At 46.7% G+C, this 15,319-nt stretch overlaps 2 protein-coding genes across 11 annotated transcripts in view; one reads left to right on the forward strand and one right to left on the reverse strand.

The window, feature by feature from the left end:
• Positions 1-8,926, reverse strand: part of DNAJC17 (DnaJ heat shock protein family (Hsp40) member C17) — a 47,643-nt gene extending 38,717 nt beyond the window's left edge. Inside the window, exon 1 of one of the 5 annotated variants that reach the window (XM_057488697.1) lies at positions 8,707-8,926. In XM_057488697.1, the coding sequence (XP_057344680.1) occupies positions 8,707-8,790 (84 nt within the window). In that variant the 5' untranslated portion in view covers positions 8,791-8,926. The remainder of the gene's footprint in view (positions 1-8,706) is intronic. The other 4 variants (XM_057488699.1, XM_057488698.1, XM_036923830.2 and 1 more) reach the window with 4 other exon arrangements.
• Positions 8,927-9,003: 77 nt separating this feature from the next.
• Positions 9,004-15,318, forward strand: ZFYVE19 (zinc finger FYVE-type containing 19). 6 transcript variants are annotated; one of them, XR_008992570.1, is made up of 12 exons: positions 9,007-9,220; positions 10,453-10,574; positions 10,742-10,795; positions 11,148-11,266; positions 11,366-11,511; positions 11,868-12,090; positions 13,430-13,639; positions 14,089-14,168; positions 14,444-14,542; positions 14,650-14,786; positions 14,875-15,111; positions 15,154-15,318. XR_008992570.1 is itself a non-coding variant. In XM_057488694.1 (12 exons), exons 5-12 carry the CDS (start codon positions 11,161-11,163, stop codon positions 14,951-14,953), a joined length of 1,080 nt encoding a protein of 359 aa, XP_057344677.1. In that variant the 5' UTR covers positions 9,018-9,220; positions 9,402-9,452; positions 10,453-10,574; positions 10,742-10,795; positions 11,148-11,160; the 3' UTR covers positions 14,954-15,318. The 6 variants fall into 6 exon arrangements, 5 of the variants coding, with proteins under 5 accessions (XP_057344675.1, XP_057344676.1, XP_057344674.1 ...); XM_057488694.1 differs by adding an exon at positions 9,402-9,452 and having other exon boundaries at positions 9,018-9,220; positions 14,875-15,318; XM_057488692.1 differs by lacking the exon at positions 14,089-14,168 and having other exon boundaries at positions 9,004-9,220; positions 11,868-11,939; positions 12,028-12,090; positions 14,875-15,318.
• Position 15,319: the final 1 nt, after the last annotated feature.

Below are 15,319 nucleotides of genomic sequence, written 5' to 3' on the forward strand. Positions count from 1 at the left end.
TCAGCTTCTATGCGTTCCTGTTCTCTGGTTTCAATTCCATCAATGGCCTCTTGCATCCTATCCATTCTGCTTATAAACCCTTCCAGAGTTTGTTTCATTTCTGCAATCTCCTTTCTGGCATCTGTGATCTCCCTCCGGACTTCATCCCATTTCTCTTGCGTATTTCTCTGCATCTCTGTCAGCATGTTTATGATTCTTATTTTGAATTCTTTGTCAGGAAGACTGGTTAGGTCTGTCTCCTTCTCTGGTGTTGTCTCTGTGATCTTTGTCTGCCTGTAGCTTTGCCTTTTCATGGTGATAGGAATAGTTTGCAGAGCTGGGACGGCTGGAAGAACTTCCCTTCTTGTTTGTTTGTGGACCTCCTCTCCCCCTTCGCGAAGCGCTGGGTTCTCTCAGGTGTGGATGTGGTCTGGATATTGTCCTGTGTCCTCTGGTCTTTATTCTAGGAAGGGTTGTCTTTGTTATATTTTCATAGATATATGTGGTTTTGGGAGGAGATTTCCGCTGCTCTACTCACGCCGCCATCTTCCGCCCCCTTCTGTAGTAAGATTATTTTAGTAAAATTTTCAAAAATCACAGGACTGATGTGACTGGAATCCAGTGAGCAAGAGGAGAATGGTAGGGAACCAGCAGAAGAGGCAGTGAGGGTCCCATGAGGCCAGGGAATGCCTTCAGGTTTCATTCTAAGGATGATGAGAAGCCACTGGGAAGAAGAGGCATAATCTGATTTACATTCTAAAGACTGACTCTGGTTGCTATGTGAGGAGGCTCCAGAGGGCAAGAACAGAACTGGGAGAAGGGTTAGGTGGCCACTGCAGTAATTCCTGAGATTACTTCAGAGTCTCTTGAGTTTGCAAATGGTATTGATTCATAACCTACTCTTTATCTTGGCAGGCCCAGGGCCCTCCCCTGGCCCAAAAGTGAGTGAGTGAAAGGGTGTGTGTGGGCACAGGCATGTGTACACAAGCATGTAAGAATCTGGGGTTCACCGAAAATGAACTAAGATACGATATGAAAAAGAACTTTCAACATCAGCACTCTCGGGAGGACTCATGCCAGAAGATGATCATCAAAAAAACCCCAACAAAGATCCACGCACTGCTACAGGTGTAGATGCACTCATCCCACCAATTCCTGGAATTGTCATGGGAATGAAGAAGGAGATATCTAAGCTGGCCTGTGCATACAGTAAAACAACAAATTTGACTGGTTCTATACGGTTGGAACTCAACCAAGAATTAGGAGAAGTGCAAATTGTAGCGCTCCAAAATCTTACAACTACAGACTATTTACTGTTAAAAGAACATATGGGATGTGAACAGTCCCCAGGAATGGGTTCTTTTAATTTATCTGATTTCTCTCAGACTGTTCAAGTTCAGTTGGACAATATCCACCATATCATAGATAACTTTTCACAAATGCCTAAGGTGCCTAACTGGTTTTCTTGGTTTCACTGGAGATGGCTGGTAATTACAGGTATGCTTTGGTTACGTAACTGTACTCCTATTATGTTAATGTGTGTGCACAATTTAGTTAGTAGTTTAAAAACTATACATGCTGAAGTTACTCTACAAGAAGATATGTCAAAGAAATAATCAATCTTCCCATGTTGTCTTCTGCCTGCTACTTCTATAGCTTTTCTTCTTCCTTCCTAATTACAACCCTTAAATAGATTTCGTGCCATATATCGAATTTACCGAGTATCATAATTCTTCCAAGGGGTAAAGACACCTCAAGACAAATATTGGGCATAGAAGCCACAGGGCATAAATATGCAAAGAAGTAAAAAGCTAACCTTTTCAAACAATAAGGCTTCTCTCTCACTGATCAACTTTACATTTCCCTGTATGGCCCCGGAAGATGACTGGTTAGCCAGAGACGGGTAAGATTCCTCAAGGGAGGAACAACCTAAGACAGGCACAGTCACAGGGGGGCCATCAGGTGAGAAAAGGGGGATCAACAGAGGGGAGGCTTAGAACCTCACCCCCCCCGTTCTGAGAGAAATCTTCTGCATATGTGGATGTTTTATTGCCCGTGTCTAGCTTGGATTAACACATAGTCTACAGGCACACACCTGATCATCTACATCTGCTCTCTTACAACACTAAACTATGTTTTCTACCTTTATCTTGTATCTACCTACCACTTCAGCATTTTATTAAAAATAATAATAATAAAGAGAGAAATGTGGTATCCACATATAAATCAAGTATAAAAATCAAATGAATATTCATATTTGAACTGACTGTTTATAGTTCATAATGCAGGAACAAAACCGAAAGCTTCTGAGATGACTGCCCCTGTAATGTTCACCATGTAACTTATTCACTATGTAAGAATTTGTACTCCATGTAAGAACTTGTTCGTTAAGCTTCAAAAGATTGGAGACTGACGAAAATTAGGCTTGGGGTGGTTTAATGATTGTGCATTGAGCATTGACCCCCCTATAGAGAATTTTATTGTTGTCCACAACCATTTGATCAATAAATATGAGAGATGCCCTCACACACAAAAAAAATATATATATATATACACATGCACTTCCAATTGTAAAATAAGTAAGTAACCGGGATGTAATGTATAGCATAAGGAATATAGTCAAAATATTGTAACAACTTGGTATGGTGATAGCTGGTACCTAGAATTATCATGTATATAAATGTTGAATCAAAAAAAGAATCTGGGGTTCACTGCTTCTGGTTCTAGCAGGGGACTGGATTTCCCGGGACGTTGACACTCTCACCAGGAGCCCTTCCACACTAAACCCCAGTCCTCAACTCAAAGCTTTCCTACAAAAAGACAACCCTTTGCCCTGCCTGCGTCCTCTAGGGCTGGATAGGCGAAAAAAATGTCTACTTTTCAGAACTGCTAATACTCGAAATTCCCATGAATGGTGGTGTTTAGCCTACTTTTGGGCCTCCCAGGTTGCTGTGATAAAAGAAAAAAACATTTAATGGAATAGAGAGTCCAAATATTAACCCAAGCATATATGGTCAATTAATATACGATAAGGGAGCCATGGATACACAATGGGGAAATGACAGCCTCTTCAACAGCTGGTATTGGCAAAACTGGACAGCCACGTGTAAAACAATGAAACTGGATTATTCTCTAACCCCATACACAAAAGTACACTCAAAATGGATCAAAGACCTGAATGTAAGTCATGAAACCATAAAACTCTTAGAAGAAAACATAGGCAAAACTCTCTTGAATATAAACAGGAACAGCTTCTTCATGAACATATCTCCATGGGCAAGGGAAACAAAAGCAAAAATGAACAAGTGGGACTATATCAAACTAAATAGCTTCCATACAGCAAAGGACACCATCAGTAGAACAAAAAGGCATCCTACAGTATAGGAGAATATATTCATAAATGACATATCTGATAAGGGGTTGACATCCAAAACATACAAAGAACTCATGCACCTCAACAAACAAAAAGCAAATAATCAAATTAAAAAATGGCAGAGGATCTGAACAGACACTTCACCAAAGAAGAAATTCAGATGGCCAACAGACACATGAAAAGATGCTCCACATCGCTAATCAGCAGAGAAATGCAAATTAAAACCACAGTAAGATATCACCTCACACCAGCTAGGATGGCCACCATCTAAAACACAAACAACAACAAATGTTGGTGAGGTTGTGGAGAAAGGGGAACCCTCCTACACTGCTGGTGGGAATGTAAACTAGTTCATCCATTGTGGAAAGCAGTATGGAGATTCCTCAAAAAACTAAAAATAGAAATACCATTTGACCCAGGAATTCCACTTCTAGGAATTTACCCTAAGAATGCAGCAGCCCAGTTTGAAAAAGACATATGCACCCCTATGTTTATCGCAGCACTATTTACAATAGCCAAGAAATGGAAGCAACCTAAGTGTCCATCAGTAGATGAATGGATAAAGAAGATGTGGTACATATACACAATGGAATATTATTCAGCCACAAGAAGAAAACACATCCTACCACTTGCAACAACACGGATGGAGCTAGAGAGGATTATGCTCAGTGAAATAAGGCAGGCGGAGAAAGACAAGTATCAAATGATTTCCCTCATCTGTGGAGTATAAGAACAAAGCAAAAACTGAAAGAATAAAACAGCAGCAGACTCACAGAACCCAAGAATGGACTAACAGCTGCCAAAAGGAAAGGGACTATGGGGTGGAAGAAGGGAGGGAGAAAGGGAATAAAGGGCATTACGATAAGCACACATAATGTAGGGGGGCAGCACAGGGAAGGCTGTATAGCAGAGAAGACAAGTAGTAGTGACTCTATAGCATCTTACTACACTGATGGACAGTGACTGTAATGGGGTATGTGGTGGGGACTTGATAATGGGGGGAATCTAGTTACCACAATGTTGCTCATGTAATTGTATATTAAAGATACCAAAAGAAAAAAAAATCAAAAAAAAAAAGAAAGAAAAAAACATTTGCAGAAGGGCTGGCTCCACATACAGAAAGGTGGAGTTGAGGGTGCCCCTAACTCTAGCAGGAATAGGCAAACTTTTTCAGTAAAGGGCCAGATAGTAAAAGTCTTAGGGGACCATATGGTCTTTGTCACACATTCTTCTTTTCGTTTGTTTGGTTTGGTTGTGTTTGTTTTTATTGTAAAATATGTATAACAAAATATACAAAAAATAAAATTTACCATTATAACCACTTTTAAGTGTGAGTTCCGTAGCATTAAGTACATTCACATAATTGTGCAACCATCAACCACCATCAGTCTCCAGAACTTTTTTCATCTTGTAAAACTGACTGTACCGGTTAAACACTAACTCCTCATTCCACTCCTACCCTCTAGTCCCTCACAACTACCACTCTACTTTCTGTCTCTATGAATATGACTACCCTAGGAACCTCTTATAAAAGGAGTCATAATATTCATCCTTCTGGGACTGGCTTATTTCTCTTAGCATCATGTCTGCAAGTTACATCCATGCTGTAGCATGTGTCAGAATCTCCTTCCGTTTTAAAACTGAGTAAATGTATATATCACATTTTGTTTATCCATTCATCTGTTAGTGGCCATGTGGGTTACTTCCACCTTTTGACTATCGTGAATAATGCAACTATGAACAAGGGTGTTCAAGTCCCTGCTTTCAATTCTTTGGGTATATACTCAAGAAATGAAATTACTGAGCCATATGGTAATTGTAATTTTTTGAGGAATCGTCATACTGTTTTCCACAGCAGCTGTACCGCCAGCAGTGCACAAGATTCCAATTTCTCCACATCCTTGCCCACCCTGGTTACTTACAGTGTTTTGTTTTGTTTTGAATAGCAGTCATCCCAATGGGTGTGAAGTGTGTCTCACTGTGGTTTTGATTTGCATTTATCTAATGACTAGCGGTATCGAGCTTCTTTTCATGTACTTATTGGCCATTTGTATATCTTCTCTGAAGAAATGTCTAAAGTCCTTTGCCCATTTTTAATGGATTTTGTCTTTTTATTGTTGTGTTTGCTTTTCATCATCCTTTACACATAGCTCATAGGCCATTAAAAAAACAGGTCATGGGCCATTTGACCCCAAAGCCAGAGCTTATCCAATTCCCTCAATTTGCTTTTGAGGACAGTTAGGCCCTGAGAGAGACAGTCACTACCCCAGGTCCCCCTGATTCTCTCAAGTCAAGTTGTTACAGTGGTCTCTGTAGCCACTACTTCATTCACTCAACAAATATTTATTGAGAGCCTACTCTGTGCCAGTACAGAGAAAGGACTTCTACAGAAGTGAATGGACCAGATCTCAGAGCTAAGAGTACAGAGAGGAGTAAGGCATGAGACAAATAATCACATGAATGAATACATAATTGCAAACTGAAATAAGCCCTGGAAAGGAGGGGAGAACCAGCTTTGAGGAAAGAGAGTAATAGGCAAGGCCTCTCTCAGGAAATGCCATTTAAGCTGAGTTCTGAAAGATAAGTAAAAGTAACCCAGGTTAACAGTAGGAGAGGAAGCACAGTCCTGGCAAGGGGGAAAGCATGTATGAAGAACTAAGAAATTCTATTGAGTATTTGATTAAAAGTGCAACAGGGTTTTTAGAGAGTATCAAGATCATTCCATTTTTTGTGAGAAGAATAGACTGGAGGGTCACAACAGGTCAGAACAGAATAAGTTGGGAGTAGGGAAACAAGTTGGCAGGCTACTCTAATTGCTCAGATGGATGTTGGTGGGGACTTAAGCTGGCATAGTAGTAGTAGAGATGGAGATAAGTGAACAGGTTTGAGAATTATTTAGGAGGTTGACTCATTAAGAACTTGGGACAGACTGGATGGCAAGAGTGAGAGGATAGGGAGGTATCAAGAAAGGCTTCAGGTTCCTAGCTTGAGTGGATAAATGACGGTGACATTTAATGAGATGGATTAGTTCAAGGAAGGAGCAAGATTGGAGAGAGAAGTTCAAGAATTCAGTTTTGGACATAGTAAGATTTAGAGCCCTGTGTAGCACAAATGGAGAGATCCAGTAGACAGATAGATATGCAGATTTGGGATTCAGAAAAACGGTCTGATGGGAAAATTAAATTAGGGCTCATTACTACCACTGAGCTGTATGGTGTTGGACAGGGCCAGAGTGACAGTGGAAGGGGCACCAACCCGGGCTGGGCCCCAGGGGATCTGGATTCTAGCCCCAATTCTGTCATAAACCACCCTCTCTGAGTTCACAGTGGCACCATCAGTAACGCAAAGAGGCTGCCCTAGATCAGGGCTTCCTTAACCTTTTCTGGGGCAAGAATAACCTCCTCTCCTCAAAAAATATTACACATGATTTCAGGGATTAATTCAGTTCTTGGAGGCTTTCTGTGGACCCCAAAGTAAGAACTACTAGACTCTATGACCAGACAACCAAAGTTTAGGAGGCCTTCCTTGTATATACTTTATGCAATCGTTGGCCCTCCAAGTGTCCCAAGAGAATATGACAGGCACTGAAAAAAGGTCGGAGGACACAGGACTTAGGTCTCCCTTGTTCTCCACCAAAAAGTATCCATTACCCTGAAGCTAGCCAGTGTATCCAAAGGCTCAATCAATTTTCCAAGGCTTATCTTTTTTCACCCTTTCTTCTTGGCATATACTCTACAAACTGGACCATACACATTCTTCCCCTTCTCAGAATACTTCCCTCCATCTCCACAGAGCCAAACTCTGCCCATTCCACAGCCTTCAAATGCCTTCTCTATTTCCCCCACCACTTCTTCCAAAACAGAAGCAACCCCAGCCAACTCTGCACATCCACAGCACTTTGTCTGTATCCCTCTTAAGGAACTTCCCGTGTTCTCCCTGGTATTATAGTTGTGCCTCCCCTACTAACAGGCAGGAGCAGCACCTAGCACTCTTTATAAACTCACAGATCCCTTACCTCAACTGAGTGAAAATTAGATTCCAACCACACTGACCTGCTTAGACCTTGGTCCCTTGCCTAGACAGCACCACCTGATTCCATTCCACCCCCTCATGTCCATTCTGCACACTGATGTTGAATATTTTCTTTAAGATCTGATTATGTTACTTCTCTAATATACACATCAATGGCTCCCAATTGCCTTCCTCAGAAGTTCCCAACTTAAGAATTCTAACCCACTAACTGGATTTGGTGTGAACTGTCCAAGGTAATTTCTCACTATTAATGAAGTACAAATTAAATAATTTACGAACGTAGAGCACTGAGAATAATGTCCAGCAGATTGTAAGCATTATACAGGTGTTAGGTATCATTTATATTTAAATTCTAAGACTTGTGAGATAGGTGTAGCAATGTTTTTGGTGCTCTGCCCACATCCCCACGGCCCGTTTCTTATTTCTGCGTTAGCTTCAGGTGACAGTTCTGTGCAGGCTGACAGCATCTCTCCTCAAGGGCTCTGTAGGTCTCCCTGCCTTTCTGCCCCAGAACTTCCTCTTCTCAAAAGCTCACTTAACCCATAAACCTATGCAAACTGGTAGTACAGAGGCATTCGTAGGCATTAATTTTCATCTAATAAATTATGTGCCTCCTTCCTACATTGCTACAACCACCACCACAATCCAAAGGAAGACAACAAAATCTTAATTACAGCTTCACTAGTGTCCAACTTCTTGGCATCTTTATCAACTCCCTTCCACGGAGCTTGAGACCATCTGCCTTATCCTTCTGCTTTTGGCCCACTAACACACGTCGAGAGGGTACCACCTAAACATCTGCTGCCTGAAAAGGGTCAATGGGCTGAAGAGAAAAAGAAAACAGATGGCAAAGTCACAGGTCACACTGCCAAGGAGGAGATGAAAAGGGAGCGTAGAGTCTTGAGACCTGGACTTTCTTCCTCCCTGGTCTCTAAGCGGAGTTAAATAACCCTTCAGGAGAGGCTGAAAGAAGTACCTCAAGCCACAGTCAGGACAAGCGGAATCAGAGGCTGACACCACGCAGGCGCAAGGAGGCGACTAGGTTCCTTACCCAGGCTCACCCCGCGGCCTCTCCTAGACAAGGGCCACAGCGACAGCACAGTGCCCCGCGCTAGGGCCTCCTTTCTGTGCCCCCCTTTTCCTCTCTAGGCCCTAGAAGATCCAGGAAAGGTCTGGGAGGCTGTCTTCTCCCGCCGTCAGGCCACCCCCGCCCCCTTCGCCCCGGGTCCGACCGAACGTGGAGGGCGGATATCAGCTGCGGGAGAGGCGTCAAGGCGGGAAAGGCCGCTAGGCCGCCCGAGATCGGCCATCCTCGTCGCCACTCTCACCTCTTTGTCCGCCGCCTTCTCCTCGATACCAAGCAGTGCGTACAGGTCGATCTGTAAGAGCTCTTTGCTCATCGCCATTTTTCCAAGCCTGACTGGATCCGTACTACAACTCCCAAGAGTCTAAGCGTGCGAGGGGATTCACGGGGTCTGACGGCTCCCAGAGGGCTGAGTGGCACTTAGCCCTCTGGGAAATGTCGTGTTCTGGTCAGGCTTGACGGCCTTTCGGGATGTGGGCGGTTCTGAATGAACTACGACTCCCATGAGGCTCCGCGGTCACCGCGGCCGCTCTCCGACCCGGGTGGCAGGGAGAGATTTCCCTGTCAGAGGCCGTAGAGGACCGGCTCGAGTGGGCGTACGGGGCAGGGGCGGGGCTGGGTGAATGTCCAAGGGGTTGTGAACCTGGCGGGCGAGATTTCAACTCTGCCGACCCTGCCACGCCAGCCCTGGAACCGGGATGGAGAGTAGGTGCTACAGCTGCGCTGTCAAGTTCACTCTCTTCAAGAAGGAGGTGAGTCTTCCAGGGAGCTAAAGGACCAGGGAGCACACGGAGTAGAGCAAAAAGCACAGGACTTGCTTTTGGAGTCCGTAGACTTGCTTTTATTTTATTTACTTTCAGTCATGTGGTTTTGATGAAGTCAGGCTCAAGTTCCATTTTTGTAAAATGGAGCTAACGCTCCCTTGCTCTCCAGGTTGGTGTGAGAATCCAGTATGGTGCTGGAGGTGAAATTTCCCTATAGACTGTAAGGCTCATTGCTGTTGTTTTTGGAAAGCTAGGCTTTTCTGTCCAACTGTGGGATCAGGCACTTTCCTCCCCTCCGCTCTGCTCCTCCGCAGCCCGGTCTTAGTTAATCCCCCGTGACCCTCTCCATCACACCATGCATGGTACTCTCTGTGTTCTGAAACCTTCATCATCATGTAGCCTGCCCGTCCCAGGTTTCTTGAATCAGATTACCACCCCCCTTCTGTCCCCAGGGCACCATGACAAAGACGCTCTTGTCTTTAGCACAGACCCACCAACTTACCTCAGTATAAACTGCAGGTTTACTCTGCCTCAGTTGTGACTAGAAGCTAGTAACCAGATAGGATGAATGATGAATTGGAGGGTAGGGAGGCAGATCCGTGTAGCACTTGGAAACCTGGTTTTGAAGTCGGATGAGCTCTGTTGTCTTATTCACAGGGTGACCTTGGTTTGAACAAGTCATGTAACCTCTCTGACCACATCAAAAATAAGAATAATAATGGTGGCTGTCAGGATTAAGTAAAATAGTGTGTATAAATTGTGAGGATTAAATCAGATGATGAATGTTAAGTAATGAGCTTAGTGCCTGGCACACAGTAAGTACTAAATAGAGGCCATTGTTAATCATCCCATCCTGAAGCCAAGCCTTCCTCCATCTCTACTTGAGCAGGGAAGACAGGGGCTCTGCATCCTCTCCGATTTCCCTTTATTGAAGTGTGATCTGAGGCATGGGGCTAGGTAAGGGAATTGAAGACAGGGTAGAAAGCATGGGAATTTGCATGAAGCTCTACTTGATTTGAATAAAAGACTGGAGCTGAGGAATTGCTTTACTTTTCATCCCTGTCTCTCCTTAAGGCTTAGGGGCCCGCTCCTCATCCTCCTCCTTCCTAGCTGCTGGTCATAACTTCACTGCCTTCTCTCTGTGTGTACTTGGAGAGTCCCAGGGAGGAACCTGCAGGGGTGGGTGAGAGGTGGATCCCCCTGCTTCATGTTTCTTGTAGTATGGCTGTAAGAACTGTGGCCGGGCCTTCTGTTCCGGCTGCCTTGGCTTCAGTGCAGTGGTGCCCCAGGCTGGGAACACCCGACAGAAAGTCTGCAAGCAGTGCCATGAGGTCCTGACCAGGTAAGAAATCACCACAGGTGAGGGTTCAGCCAAGCAAGGCAGCAGGCAGCTGGTCAGCCTTTGCAGCCTTACACATTGTGGCTACAGGTCAGCCCAGGAAATTTTTGGGGTAGGGGGTGCTGAGTGGCAGATGAGAGGACATCTGACACCAAATTTCTTCTCTACAGAGGATCTTCTTCTGCTAATGCCTCCAAATGGTCACCACCCCAGAACTATAAGAAGTAAGTGCTGAAGGGACAGAAACAAATGGGGATGGGGAAAGGAAGGCAGAACTCTCTTACCAGCCTCTAGGTCACATGAGCATAAGATCAGGAGCTCCTGACTGCCATTTTAGGCTCAGAAAACAGCTTATTAGCCCTGTCCCCAGTAAAGGTTCTTGATAGGCCTGGCCCTCTCAGCTGGACCCTCTGGCTGGTCAGCTGGGTTTGGCTACAGGGCCACATGAGCAAGAGCCACAGAAGATTGTCTGTTGAAGGCCTCCCTAGATGCCTAGATTTGAATGGAAACACTGAGTGGGTGCCTTCACCCCTCCCTTCTACATTCTTCAAGAGCCTCTATCTCATATCACATCAGGCGTGTGGCAGCCATGGAAACCAAACAGAAGCTCCACACTCCCCAGAGCCAGGGACAGACCCGGCAAGACCAAGTCATCGCTGAGCGCCTGGCACAGCTCCGCCAGGAGAACAAGCCCAGTGAGTGGGGGCAGACAGGGTGGCCTGAAAGATACCATCCGAGGCTCCTGGGACTAGAATTCCTCTGGGTCTTACAAGGCTTCCCCATGCCAATTACAGAGTCAGTGCCCTCGCAGGCAGAGGTAGAAGCCAGACTAGCTGCTCTGAGGGATGAACCCCAGAGTTCCATCCCTTCCACCCAGGAGATGGAGGCACGGCTTGCTGCATTGCAGGGCAAAGTTCTACCTTCTCAGAACCCCCAACTGGTAAGTGCTGTGGCTTAGGAGAGAAAGGGGTCCTAGGACAAGGACCCAGCAGAAGCTCAGATACATGTATGCTTATGTACTTTTCAGGAGTTGGCAAAGCCTCCCACCCCCACCTCCTGAGCCTGCTCCCAGGCCGAGGAACAGGGACAAGCAGCAGGATTGGGTGGGCAGGAAGGAATGGTCCCTCAGTCTTGTGGGGACTGCCAGGCCTACCTGACTATGTGGGCCCTGGATTAATCCCCTTTCACGGAGCTTTGGGAACTCCTCAGCATCCACTCCGGAGCTAGGCTGCTCTGGGCCTTACAGGACGGCCTCGCCCTACCCTGCCCCTCACTGAGACTCCCTCGTCTGTGCAGGCGCACAGGCCACCAGACACCAGGACCCAGGCCCAGCAGGCCCAGGATCTGCTGACACAGATGACGGCAGAGGTGGCTATTAATGAGAGCTGGGAAGGAGGCGGCCCAGGCAACTTCTCCACGTGGCTTCCCCAGGGACCTGCCCCCTCACTTTCCCTAGGTGGGAGAGGCTCTGCTGCTCCCCCTCTGGGAGGCGAATATAAATCAGAGAACAATGAACATGGTAAGGGCCACCATTTAGTGAGTGTTTATTCCAGTGGGAGCCACTGTAAGCCTAGTGGATAAGCATGTGGGCTTTAGAATCAAACAGTGGATCTCCATCCTGCCACTTACTAGCTGTGCAACCTGGGCAAGTTATCTGACCTAAGTTCCACTTTCCTCATCTGTTAAGTGGAATTATGTGTGGTAAAACCTACCTAGTGAGGAAGTCATGAGGAGTAGACGAGAGCATTGAGTAAGTACTTAGGACCCTGCCTGGCTTATAGTAAGTGCTCAGTGAATGTTCCCTGTGATGATGGTAAGGAGGAGGAAGAGGCTATTTAAATGTAATTAAAATTCAGTAACACTTAAAATTCAGCTCCTCAGAGGTACTATCCACATGAGGCTCATGGCTATCATCTTGGACAACACAAATATAGACCATGATATGAAACATTTCCATCATCACAAAATGGTCTACTAGACAGTGCTCTTCAAAGACTTAGAGCAGTAATTCTCAACTAGAGATGATTTTTCCTCCAGGGTCCATTTGGCAATGCCTGGAGACTTTCTGGTTGTCACAATTCAGAGAGTACCCTTGGCACCTAGTGAGCTGAGACTAGATGCTGCTGAACATTGTACATGCACAGGACGCGCCCACAGCAAAGAATTACCCTGTCCCAAGTGTCCAAGATTGAGAAATCCTGCCTTAGAGACGCAGTCTCACTGAATATCCTCAGTAATCCTGAAGTACATACTGTTAGTATCCATATTTTATAAATGAGAGACTGAGGCTGGTAAGCTTATAGAACTTGGCCACAGCCACACAGCTAGTAAGTGGCAGAGCTGGGACTTGAGCCCAAAGCTGTCTGATTTCAAACCTTTTGTTCTGAAACTCTGAGCTAAAGGAGACCATGTTAGGGCCACACCCACTCTGGTAAAATTCTTCCCAACTAGTGACATACAAGACCTTAGCTTCCCTCATGTCCTGTCTTCCCTACTCCCTGGAAATGCTAATTCCAGCCTATAAGGCAGAGAGTCTGGCTGAACCTTGGCCTCCCCATATCCTGATCCTTTAGGTTGTGACTCTCATACCATGGGACACCCACCCTAAGGGCAGCATATTAAAAATATCAAGTAGCAGGGGGTGGGGATGGTTGAAAAAAATGTGTCTAAGATTACTAGTTTTTTACATTTGGAAAGATGGAGGAAATACTCATTTTATTGTAATATAAACCAAGGAGCTAATGCTGAACAAAAAGTTGATATCTATAATTTTTTTTAAAGTTGAGAAATGGGCTCAGTGTCTTCTGATGAGAGGCCTTGGAATGTCTCTGCCTTCCTGACTGCATTGCTCCTTCCAGCTGCCTCTAGGCAGAACAGCCTCAACCAGGGTGGCCCAGGGGGCCGGAGCGCTAATTCCAAGGGGAACGCCACCTGGTCTCTGCAAGAGGAGAAGAGCAGGCTGCTGGCTGAGGCAGCTGTCCAGCTGCAGGAAGAGAACACAAGGCAGGAGCGGATCCTGGCCCTCGCCAAGCGCTTGGCTGTGCTCCGGGGACAGGACCCTGATAGAGGTAGAACCTGGGGAACAGCTGCTCACTCATGTCCATTGGCAGACCCACCACTCCCACCCCCAGCCAAGCTCTCAGAACGGCTGTACTCCCTGTAGGCTGAGAAAGGCGCCAGGGGTCCTGTGCCTGGGGGTCTGTCAGGCTCTGCTCAGAGCCATGAAGAAGGTACTGGGGCAAAGCACTGGTTGAAGAACAAGTAGCAACCATCAGGGGACAGGGTCCCTTAGTTCCTGCAGGTGCAAAGTCTTCTGTTTCTGCACCTTCCACCCCACTCCTGCCCTACAAGGTGGGGCAGGGAAGAGCAGTGTCTGATCAGGGCGGCTGCAGAGGCAGCTCAGCTCTGGAACAAGTGCCACAGGAAACCAAAGCAGCTTCTGGGGGCAAGAGTACAGCCACTAAAGTGACCTCTCTCAGCCTCTTTGCTCCCAAGCTCCCATCTCTCCCTTTTCAAGTGACCCTCCAGGATTATCACCTCCCAGACAGTGATGACGATGAGGATGAGGAAACAGCCATCCAAAGAGTGCTTCAGCAGGTTGGCTCTGCCCTACCTGACCACCTTTTGTCCTGTCCCTGCCTCACTGTCCCATCCCCCACTTGGCCCTGATCACCCTTCCTCTGCTCTGGGGCTGCGTGGCCAGTCACTCTGCGACTCCTGTTCTAGCTGGAGCCCCACTGTCCCTAAGCCCCAGACCTGCCCCCTGGCCCCTTGAGATAGGCTATCGGCAGCCACAGGCAATATGAAGGGAGAGTGGGGGGCCTAGGCCTGGTTCCGGAGCAGGGAGCCGTACCTCTTTGCCCTATCCATAGCTCACTGAAGAAGCTGCCCTGGATGAAGCAAGTGGCTTTAATATCCCTGTGGAGCCAACTCTCCAACCCCAGGCCCAATCCTGCAGGGCAGAGCCTGAGGTGAGAAAAGCCCCAAGCCACTGCCACAGTTCCCTCCCTGCCTGGCCAACTGCTGCTGCACAGCCCTCATGCCCATCCAGTGCCTTACCTCCCCTGTTCATCTCCAGGCCCTGAAGGCCCAGGCCACAGCCCTCAAGCCTGAGGCTGAGGAAGAGGAGCTCCCCTGGTGCTACATCTGCAATGAAGACGCCACCCTGCGCTGTGCTGGCTGTGATGGAGACCTCTACTGTGTCTGCTGTTTCCGGTGGGGGCAGGTAGAATGTTCTGTGGAACTGGGAGAGCTTGAGGCCCCTGTGATCCCTGATCTCCTGAACTGTATCTCTGCTCCACAGGGAAAGCCATGATGCCTTTGAACTTCAAGAGCACCAGACATCTGCCTACAGTTCCCCATATGCAGGCCAAGAGCACTGAGGAAACCCTGGTCCTCCCAGGAAGGCAATCTGATGGGCAGCTGCACAAGCTGGGGTGGCTACCTCTGAGCTTAGCCTCGGGGTATCTGATGGAAGAGCATGTCAGGCTAGACTGCTCACAGAATAGCTCTTTCCTGAACTTCAGTGTCCCTGGAAGGAGGAAAGATTCTCCATTTGAGATGATGACTAGAGAAGCCAGAGGGAAAGCAGAAGTCAGGAGCCCTCCAGCAGCAGAGCCAGGACTGGGAATGAGGCATGATGCAGAAAGGCCAGACTAACTCTAAGGATGAACCTTGAAACTTGCCCAAGGACCCAGAGCCCTACCCAGTACTTTGTGGATCTAATAAAGTATGTTTGATTCCTTGAG

Source organism: Manis pentadactyla, chromosome 11 (assembly GCF_030020395.1).
Source record: "Manis pentadactyla isolate mManPen7 chromosome 11, mManPen7.hap1, whole genome shotgun sequence".
NCBI classification, from domain to species: Eukaryota; Metazoa; Chordata; class Mammalia; order Pholidota; family Manidae; genus Manis; species Manis pentadactyla.